This window comes from Merops nubicus, unplaced genomic scaffold, assembly GCF_000691845.1.
Source record: "Merops nubicus isolate BGI_N331 unplaced genomic scaffold, ASM69184v1 scaffold13485, whole genome shotgun sequence".
NCBI classification, from domain to species: Eukaryota; Metazoa; Chordata; class Aves; order Coraciiformes; family Meropidae; genus Merops; species Merops nubicus.
Genome location: NW_008612154.1, coordinates 61,965 through 73,218, shown reverse-complemented (window position 1 = coordinate 73,218; position 11,254 = coordinate 61,965). Strand labels below are relative to the sequence as shown.

Sequence of the window (11,254 nt, the reverse complement as noted above, 5' to 3'; positions counted from 1 at the left end):
GGTATTGAGAAGCCCTTTCAAAGCAGATGCCTGATTATATAAATATAAATTATAAATATAGTCAGACATCTGTTTAAAAATTATAAATACATTCAGACATCTGTTTTAGGAATGTCTTTCCAATAGTTTTGCAAACATAACTAAGCAACAGAAGCAATTCAGAGCAGGATACAGTCATGACATGGATGAGGAGGAGGGTCTGCTCAGACATTCAGCTGTTCTGCTCGCCCGTGACCATATGAAGTGAGTGGTGGCCCAAAAGCCCCTTCTCCAACTTCCTCAGGGTACTATGACTCATTTAACATGCCTATGCTGCCAAAATAAGACCCTGACACAGACAGTACCTTCTGCGAGGACATTACAAATAGTAGAAAACATCCCTGGTACATTAAGTTTATTTCAGTCTTACTTTACATGGAGGAAGTACTGCAAAGAGATGTTAAGTTGAGCAGGATGATGCAGTAAGTTTGTGACACAGCCAGCAGCACAGGGTGTATCTGTTGATGCTGAGCTCTGTGTTGCAGCCACGTGCACCCATTACAAGGTCTTACATCAGTAAGTAGTGGCTCTGCTAATAGTTTCTGTGCTTCTTTGCAGATGTATTGTGAGAGGTTTATATGTATCCTGAGAATACTTGGAACCACACTCTTCGGGGTGTCCCTCCTGCTGGGAATCACCGCTGCTTACATTGTGGGCTACCAGTTCATCCAAACAGACAACTACTACTTCTCCTTTGGACTCTATGGTGCTATCCTGGCATCACATCTCATCATCCAAAGCCTGTTTGCCTTCCTAGAGCACAGAAAGATGAAGCGGTCACTAGAGACTCCAATCAAGCTGAACAAAACAGTTGCCCTTTGTATTGCTGCCTATCAAGAGGATCCTGACTACTTAAGAAAATGTTTACTTTCTGTGAAAAGATTGACCTACCCTGGAATTAAAGTTGTTATGGTCATTGATGGGAACTCAGAAGATGACGTTTACATGATGGACATTTTTACTGAAATCATGGGTAGGGACAAATCTGCCACTTATATCTGGAGTAATAACTTCCATGACAAAGGTCCGGGTGAGACAGAGGAGTCTCACAGAGAGAGCATGCAACACGTATCTCAGCTGGTCCTGTCCAACAAAAGTGTTTGCATCATGCAGAAATGGGGTGGAAAAAGAGAAGTAATGTACACAGCATTCAAAGCACTGGGGAGAAGCGTGGATTATGTACAGGTAGGTATTAGAGTGCCAGGTCAGTGCCAATTCAAACACACTTTGAAAGAAAGCAGCTTTTGTATATTTTGTGCAGCATGTTAGAGGCCATCCTAGTCCCTGATGAACACAGTGCTCCTTTCAGTCTGTTTGGAAACAGCCTGACCGTTAAAAGCATATTTTGCTACCTTTTAAAATGGTCAGTCTATCTGTGAATATGTTAAATCCGTGCACCAGCTACTGGAGATATCTGAAATCCTTTCCCAGCCTTCAGTACTGCGGCCTCATCCAAACGGGTTTGCTTCAAACAAAGCCAGTGGCCTCCTGAGGACCCCATCTTTGCTCCTGTAGGTCAAGATCTTGGGCGAAGTTTTATGTGGTGAGGTTGTTAGTGGCCCCAGATGCAAACAGACAGACAGGTATTTGGTGGCACTAGGGAATATCTCTAGGGAAGCAGTGGTGGAATCTGTAAAAAAGATGGGGATATTTTAAAGGTTTCAAAGGCTGTGCTGTGTATTCAATAAAAGGGTCAATATGCAACCTTGAAAGAAAGATTTCTTCAGCTGAAGCCTGAAGGAGCTTTTGCTTCATCACTTACAGCTGCATTACCTCACTCACCAGGACTTGGACTTTAAAGCCCTTATGACACTATTGACTTAAAAATGATTTAGGCTGGGTCCTCTCTCCCTGTTTCCAAAGCAGCAGAGACACATTTCTTTCCAGCTGCCTTGGATCCTGTGAAAGCTTTTCTATGTTTTTGCCTTACACATGGAACCACTCCTCACCCCTGCAAACAGCCCTTCTGCTGACTGTGGGAAGGGAAGAGGTTGTGTGTGGAGAAAGGTGGGCAGATCAGGGTCTCTGGCTGGACACTGAGGATCCATTTTTATCAGGCAAGGCCAGCAGGGCTCATTTGACTAACCCGACTGAATAAGAAATGATCTTCCTAACTAACCGTCCTCAGCCCTTCCCACTTTCTCCTGACCACAGAGCCTCCACCGGTCTCCTCTGGAGCAGCAGTTCCTCATGAGATGCTGCCTGCTGGCTCAGGGCAGCTGCATGGCTGAGCCATATGTGTTTCTGGGGTCCGTGCCCAGCCTGGTGTGGGTGTGTGCTCCACAAAGCACAGTATCCACAGTATCCAAGGGACGCAGAGAGGCTGCCAGTAGCTGGGCTAAAGAGCAGCGAGTCCTCCACACACAGGAGGGGCAGGAACTGAAGAGTGCTGGGTACTGTTCTATTATTGGAGCTGTGCGAGTAAGATTTAAAACCCATCTCCTACCGCTTCCCAAACTGAAACTGATTTATTCTCTGAAAACAATGGGCTTAAGCTGTCTATTGTCTGCACTTGGGTTCTGTGCTGTGAGGGACTAGGATGGGATAAAAATGCTGTTTTGCTTTATTAGCATGGTTTTACAATCACTTCACGCAGAAGTATCAAATTGCAGAGAGAGAAGGCAGAGAGAAAGCATTCATTACAAGTTTCCTCCCTCAGTCCAGCTCTTGCATTTACTCAGGGAACCTGGAAAATATTGTTTCTATGTCAACAGTCGTAACATAAACTGAGAAGAAGGAAGAGATATTTCTGGTCTTTCAATCAATTAACATTCCTGACCTGGCTTGTGACCTGGCTCAAGTCCTAATGAAAGTGTCAGGGACAGTAATGCTGCTGTAAGCAGCCACCAAAGGCTGCAGTAATGATTGATGCCACAGTCAACACCTACAGTCACATCTCTATTAGAAATTCAGCACCTTGATGGCCCTGGCTATACACAGTCATGATGCAATGAAGCTAAAGTGTGACTCTGTTTAATGAATGAATGAATTTGGGATATTTCAAATGGTTCTTTGGGGGTACCCTGGGTAAATTACCTTAAACAAGCCCAACATTTAAAGGCTGCGCAATCATTGCCTACTCCTGAAACTGAAGGCCTTATGGGTCTTAGATGACACCTTGGGTTTACAAACAGGCAATCATAAGCAGTCAGACCAATGCAGATAATGAGCTGTTGCTCATTAGAGATGTCTCATCAAATACCTGAAACTGCTGTGAAGGCTTATTTCCATCCTTGAGGAGGTTAGAAGGTACAAGCCATCAGGTAGAGGAGATAAGCTGGCAGTTATCATCCATGCAGAGCTGATAGGGGCAACCAGGGTGCAATTCATCTTGGTTTGATGGAGGTACCTGCATGGACAGTCCAGCGCAGCCTGAACTTCTCAGAGCAGCTTGGATAAACCACCACTGGTTATAAAAGCCAAACAGCTTACTTAAGGTCGAGTGTCCCTTTCATGCAGCTCTGTGACCCAAGGCAGTAATTTCTAGGTCATTCAGCTCTTACATGGAAAGATGGCAAATTGCCACTTTGCCTGTGCTGGGCCACCCCTGGCTGGGCAGACATCAGTGTGTTTTATTTGGGTTTCTGTCTGTTTTTCTCTGGGCATGTCCTCTTTTCACCTGCAAAATCCTCACCCAGATGGAAAATGAGAGCTAGTCAGGTTTGCCCCAGGAGCCCAGACACTGTGCTGGCATGTCCAGGACACATGCTGGGAATTTGTAAGTAGTGTTTTTAGGATTGCTCGTCTTGTATTAGTGACGTTCCTCATGGGCAGGTCTTTCTGCTATAGTTAAATGCATCTAATGGGGTGGGAGCTGCTCAGCCACATCAAGTGACAGGCGCTGAAGGGAAAACAGAGGGGCGGGAGAGAGAGCTGGTCCCAGACCCACCATTCATGATGACAAGAAAAGAGATGAGTATTGCTTCCCGAGTCCTGCGTACTCAGAGAACTACAGGTCCCCTATGCAAAACACTCAGCAACAGGTCTGCCCAGGAAGACCCAGGTGAAAATAGAGGCATCTTTCCCCTTCTTCAGCAGAATTGTTTTGTTCCCTTTCTATCACTGAGTGCTGCCATTGATGAGACACACCTTGGCTGGGTTACGAAGGTGATCCTGGGGATCATTCCTTTGAGGAGAAGAGCTGGATGCATCAAGTTAGTTGGAACTAAAGATGTTTGTTGCTTTTCTCCTGAAAGAAATATGAGAACATTCATCACCTTTCTCCTCTCATCCCCCACTGAGTGACCATGAAGGGGTGGATGTTGACACTCAGCTGCATCCCAAGCTGTGCAGCCCAGTTATCCCAGGTAACATTTCTGCTTGAGTCTGGTCTGTAGCAAAGGTCCATACCACTCTCCTGCCCCTTCACAGACCAGACATGAAGGTTTCTGCTCCCTTCGAGTGAGAAGACTTAGGTTGAATTGAAAGGTTGGATGAAAGGATGCCCAAATTAGGATACCCAGTATGAAGCCTCATTAGAATCTGATTTAGTACATTCATGCAGAGCTACTGACTTTTTCCCTCTGAAACCACAGGAGTAGGCCGTGGGAATAAATAAGAAGCAATATGAGAATTTGTAGGGCAGGGCTGAGATGGTCAGAGTGTTTCTGGGACAGCCTCTTTTCATTTGTGGGTGTCTGCGAAAGGAGCTTGCAGACGAGGGGGGCACTGCTTTCCACAGCAGCAGCTGCAGCAAGGAGACACCCGCACCTTTTAAACAGCCTGCAGCCTGGGTCCTTCTCTGAGCAAACGAAAGCTATGCCAGCGGCCTCACAGGCCAGCCAGCCTGTCTGAGCCCTCCTCCTACTCTCCAGGGGAAAGCCAGTTCCTAGTGTACACAGTGTTTAGTTGACTGGGAGTGTTTGTGTGGCTGAAAAGCCTTGTCTGTGTCATCTATTTCTGCCCTAGCCTTGGGGGAGCACTGCACTTCAGGACTCACTTCTTCTGGCCTTACATATTTTTTATTAGGATGCCAGAGGAAAATAGCAAATAATTTCTGTATATCAAATGTCAAATCCCTGCGCTACTAATAACACACCACACATCTAAAATTAAAAAATTAGCTTGTTCTGGAATCCAAAATACTTATCTTAGATGAATTGCTAAGGCCTTCTGCGAGTGAGACAACTATTAAGTTTCTTTCCAGACTCCTAGCTTTCCCTTATTTTTTTTAAATAACGAGTGTCTGGAATTTAACTCCTTGCTTATTCCCTCATATGAAAGTGGGAGATGTTTGACTAGGGTGCTCTAACCATGCAGCCGACACAGGGAAGCCCTATGTCAGGGCTCAGCAAGAATCTCCACACACCCATGTTGTATTGCTCTGCAGAGTCCCATCTCAGAGAGCATATCTTATTCCAAGAAGCCAGACCAGTGTGCCAGAATCATTGACAGGCACAGGCCTAACAAGCACTGTGTTTCATTCAGCATCACTCCTTTGCTGCCTGATGTAAATGGCCTTTAACAGAAGCATTAACGCAGACTCCAAAGTGAGACTTAATTGTATTCAAGAGGATATGCATTTAGAATCACTACAATCACTCATGTTATTTTTAATTTCTTCTCTGGTCTACACCTTAACCCATTTTTGTTCTTGTTTGGTACTTGTAGGTCTGTGATTCAGATACAATGCTTGATCCAGCCTCATCAGTGGAGATGGTAAAGGTTTTAGAAGAAGATCCAATGGTTGGAGGAGTTGGAGGTGATGTGCAGGTGAGTATGATAATTTTCAGGTGAATAGAGGGGTTACAGCAACTATTAGCATTGCAACAGATTTCCCTGCTTGGAATAGCATTGAATACGCTGTGATACCATTATAGAGGCTCTTACAGTACCTTAACCTTTCTGTCTGCTGAATGAAAACTCTTATTCTTGGATGTGAGCAGTATATGGTTTAAAGACCCTTAGAGAGCAAACAAATATTATTCTGCTCCATAGATGTGAAAAGTGGGGCACTGGCATCAGGTCTGTTGTGACATCTTTGAATCTCTGGGTATAAACGCTTGCTCGGGGTACCAAAGAAAAGGTATAGGGGAGCAAATTCCAGAGCCAAATCTCCAGCAGTCCAAACACTTCAATTATGTTACTACTGGCAGCCAAGACTGTTAGAAATAAAAGCCTTTTTTGAAATGCAGTGCACTGTGCACTCTGTGTATTGCTGGATTTCCTCTGCATCTCTGTCAGGCAGGACAATGGAAAGTCCCCACATCAGCCCAGCCCCACTTCTATTAGTATTTCCAGCATTGCTGAGTTCGGCTGACAGCTACAGCAAAAGGCTGTTCATTGCTTTTGACACAGTTGTTTCTGCTTCAATTTATAAAGCAAAATGCATATGAATATTTCAACTTGCCTTAGGATCAGTCCCTCACGCTCAGTTGGGTTTTTACGTGACGTGGAGGAGGAAGGGCCTTCTACCTGAGCAAGCACTTACTAATGAACACCCTGGTGGTCAGAATTATTTCAGGCATGTGGATCTTAGCTCCAGAAATTAAGATTCCCACAGAAGCCTGAATATCTTTGCAGCTCAGGACTGACCACAAACAAGGTGTCAATTCTCATCCAATATATATAAGGTGCCAGGCACGTGCAAGTGTGGTTGGAGAGATTGTACAAGTTAAGCTGTGACAGTGGAGGTTCATAAGCATCTGCAGAGATAGGTGGGAAGGACCTCTGGGAAGAAAGCAACAGAATGAAGGCTCTGGGCTTCTCCCCCCGCCCCCCGGCTCACTTTCAAGCATACAACAAATACATCTGAGCCAGGTTTAAGCCTACCCCTGAACCCGAGTGCTTCTAAAAGGTTCTGCACTTAAATTGAAACAGAGAGAAGATTGGCTCCTGGCCTTTAAACCTGACAGAAATTAGGACCATCAGGGCAGAAGACTATATTTTTCTAGTTGCAGGGAAATGCTTTCTAGTTGTAGCAGGCTACAGATTCCCCTGAAAATCCCCACATTGAGAAGATATCAGTGCAGAGCTGGCACAGCCTCCCTGCTACACACTTCCTTGCCACATTCCCCAGCACAAGATGTGTACGGAGACCCTGGATGGAAAGACATGGCAGCTGCACATGCTCATACCTCCAGTGTTCAGTCTCCTAGACTATGTCAATGTTGTATTTTAAGTGTAGGCCCGAGCTTGAAGTCAGCTTTTAGGCATACAAAAGAGAAAGAATGAGATCTGTATGCAGGCCAAAGTAAGACTGACTCTACTGGAGTATCACAAGAAAGATGCATTGGGGCAACTCTTCTGCTGACCACCTGGCCAATATAGGAAGATATTATTAGAGGCAAACCAACAACCAGATTCCTCTCTCGGGTCTTAAATCACACACAAACAATCTGAGGTGCCAGACAACTGGAGAGAGGAATAAATTAACACACTCACTCACAGCATAGGATGCAAAGAAGGAAGCAAGCTGGTCATGGAATAAAGCCATGGGAGATAGAAGGACCCAGGCAACCAGTCCAATTACATAGAATTTTTCCAGAGACAGATTCATGATCTTCTTCTGCCATCCTGGAAACTTTATTTCCTATGAAGAGTCAGGGAGCCCTTTCAATAACCAGAACCCCCACACATGCACTACATAGACAAGCCACCCAACCCCACTGCAAGCAGTCAGGTCTTATAGAGGTGGCTTCTTGCCCCACTTCCAAGTTAACGTGTAAGGTGGTGTTTTGCCAATGGCCAGGCCCAAAAAGAATGATACAGCCAGCGGAAAGAGAAACCAATACACAGACTGTATTGTAAACAGAAACATAGTGACGTGAATGGTCACTGGGAGTACAAACAAGTCAAATAGCTGGTACATAAACAACACCACCCCCAACAATCCCACAAAAGATGTGACTCTGCCCACAACAGGTGGTACAAACAGTGAGCCAAGGTTTCCCATAGCAGGCATGGGAAACAGCCAGACCAGCCAGTTAAATACATAAGAGAAAGGTGCCCACATGGCGACTCTCACCCGATCCGCCCGCGTTCACAAAGGTCTAAACAGACTGGGGCCCAGCTCCAGGGAGAGTCAGGAGGTCTTCCCTGAGCCAGGAATCTCTGTGGAGTGCACTCCACAGACAGACACTCCTGACTCCCTGCCAGTGGTCCCAGCTTTTATCCCCAAGCAGACACCTGACCTTTGTCAGCGCCGTGCGGGACCCCTGGGGCTCATTTCCCTTCTGTCCCTCCCTGCAGGGCCGGCTGCACCCTGGGGGGAAGCTATAAGGCAAACTCACCCCCTCTTTATGAAGGGCTGTGGGAATCACTCATATGTCAACCTTAATTCGGGGCTTGGGGTTCAAACCCTAGCATTTCAGGTCGGGGCACCTGGTGATGATCTCCTCATCAGTTCCCACCCAAGGCTGCCCAGACCCTGTGTAAAAACCAGTCAGGAGGGTCTTTCTTGCCTAGCTGTGGACACCATTCATATGCCAACCTTCATTCAGGGCTGGGGTTAAACCCCCAGACCTTCAGGCAACATAACAGGGCCGGTATTGCAGAGACAAATCAGAACAGGTTGTTCCTTAGAGGACTTAATGTCAGATATGGGGACATAACCCAGGGTCAAACCCCTAGCTCAAGCCAGCCTTATGATACCAAAAAAGTAGGCCAAAGACCATGTGCTCAGCCTTTCTCAAGCTCTGGCCTAGCTCTAAGGGGGCTGGAAGAAGTCTTGTGAGTCCCGAAGATGGGGAGAGGCAGGAGACAGAGAAGCAGGCAACCATGTCTGGGCCTCCACCACCTCCTTTCATGAGAGGCTGAGTCCACAAGGTAGACTTAACTGGAGGTAAAGGGAAAGGAAGAACACACCAGAAAATAAGTTTCTTATTGGAGAGTAGGACAGGAGTGGAGAATTGCAAGGAAAAAGAGAGCATTTTAGTGGAATAGACTTTTGAAGGCCTCATCTCACTCTTCCTGTCAATGTCCTGTGCTGCATAGGTAACTCCTGGATTTGCCATGAGTTTGACACAGGAATGAGATTTCCCCTGTATTTTGGCTAATGGTGCTCTAGCCTCTGCAAATTTCTCATTTATCCACTGTGTATATATTCTGACTCAAGAGCTCATCTAAAATGAACACCTTTTTTTTTCCTTTTGCAGATCTTGAACAAATACGATTCCTGGATCTCCTTTCTGAGCAGCGTGAGATACTGGATGGCATTCAACATAGAAAGAGCCTGCCAGTCGTACTTTGGCTGTGTACAGTGCATCAGCGGACCTCTGGGAATGTACAGAAACTCTTTACTCCATGAATTTGTGGAAGATTGGTACAATCAAGAATTTATGGGCTCCCAGTGCAGCTTTGGAGACGACAGGCATCTAACAAACAGAGTGCTAAGTCTGGGCTATGCAACAAAATACACAGCTAGATCCAAGTGCCTTACTGAAACACCGATAGAGTATCTCAGGTGGCTGAATCAGCAGACCCGCTGGAGTAAATCCTACTTTAGAGAGTGGCTTTACAACGCAATGTGGTTCCACAAGCATCATTTGTGGATGACCTATGAAGCTGTCATCACTGGATTCTTTCCTTTCTTCCTTATCGCCACCGTCATTCAGCTCTTCTACAGGGGAAAAATCTGGAACATCCTCCTCTTCTTGTTGACAGTTCAGTTAGTGGGACTGATAAAGTCTTCCTTTGCCAGCTTCCTTAGGGGCAACATTGTCATGATTTTCATGTCACTGTACTCAGTGTTGTACATGTCAAGTTTACTGCCAGCAAAGATGTTTGCAATTGCCACCATAAACAAAGCAGGGTGGGGCACATCAGGAAGAAAAACCATTGTAGTTAATTTTATAGGACTCATTCCAGTCTCCATTTGGTTTACAATCCTCCTGGGTGGCGTAATTTTCACTATCTACAAGGAATCAAAAAAGCCATTTTCTGAGTCAAAACAGACAGTTCTCATCATTGGCACAATACTCTATGCATGTTACTGGGTTATGCTTTTGACTTTGTACTTGGTTCTTATCACCAAATGTGGCAGGCGGAAGAAAGAGCAACACTATGACATGGTGCTAGATGTATGATGTTTCCATGGGAAGTTACCCAGAGTTGTAAAGCAACCCAACGACCTTGTAGTGTCTGTGGCATCAGACGAACGTTGCCAAGGGAAATGGATCATTGCTGCTGGGAATAAGACATTTATATTCCTCTGGGTTCATTTTCATCCTGCCAAAGTAAGAAAAAGAAAAAAAAAAAAAACCAAAAAACAATTTTTTTTTTTCCTAAGGGGGGGAAGTTGCAAACCACACAGTTTCTACCTGTTCGCAAGAAAATGGGAGAACTTCTATGTTTATGCACTTTTTTATTGTGCATATGCCTGACAGTGTTATGTTCTATATACCTCACTGGTCATGCTTATGTGTGTGGACAGGAAGGAATGGAGTTTGGAGAATTGAGAAAAGGATCTTATAACCCCTTGCAACCTAATTTATGAATTCATCTTTTTTTTTATAGTTCTGTTTATAGGAAGGGTCTTTTGTGTTAGGCTGCCAAATGTAATGCCAAAGGTAAATTTCAAGAGGCCGTTGGCTGAGCTGTATTTTTATATTATTGTATTATTTGTGTGTGTGTATTTTTAAGCCAACTTTTTAAAAAATCACATATTTTTTATTTTACTATCTGCCAAAAAAAGCTGCCTCTCAACATTTTGTTCTTTAGCATTTTTAAGTACATTTGGAAAAAAATTTCATATTTCCTCCCCCCACATAAATGATATTGTTCATAACAGTAAAATAAAACGTCTCTGCATTTTTGCAACTGATAAATGGTTATTTCTGTGAAAAAGCATTTAAATGTGCTCTTTGAAGACACTTATTAGGAAAGGCCAAACATTTTCATTTTTTTAATATATTTGTTCATAAAAAAGGCCAAAGGGGTAGTTATGTGCAATTTGGGGTTTTGTTTTGGATAACATTGTAAAAGGGAAATTTGCTTCTCTGCTGAGAGCACAATATCCCTGGCAGGCACAATGGCCGTAAGGCAAGGCAGCCCTCCATGACACTGGAAAAGCCATTGCTACAGGAAAGCACCCACCAATTTTATATAGGACTTCAGGAGTCAAAAACTGCTGATCTGGAGAAATATCGGATTCCTAAAACTAATATTGACTTCACTGATGGTTGTAATTCATAATCTGCTAGTATCAAGCAGACAGTTACGATTTTTGAGTTAAAAAAAAAAAACAAACAAAAAACCAACCAAACAAACAAGAAAC

General features: G+C 44.5%; 1 protein-coding gene across 1 annotated transcript; it reads left to right on the top strand.

Moving 5' to 3' along the window:
- The first annotated feature begins 595 nt into the window (after positions 1-595).
- On the top strand, positions 596-10,661 carry HAS2 (hyaluronan synthase 2). Its single transcript, XM_008941466.1, has 3 exons — positions 596-1,224; positions 5,650-5,751; positions 9,135-10,661. Exons 1-3 carry the CDS (start codon positions 598-600, stop codon positions 10,062-10,064), a joined length of 1,659 nt encoding a protein of 552 aa, XP_008939714.1. The 5' UTR covers positions 596-597; the 3' UTR covers positions 10,065-10,661.
- The last annotated feature ends 593 nt before the right edge of the window (positions 10,662-11,254 follow it).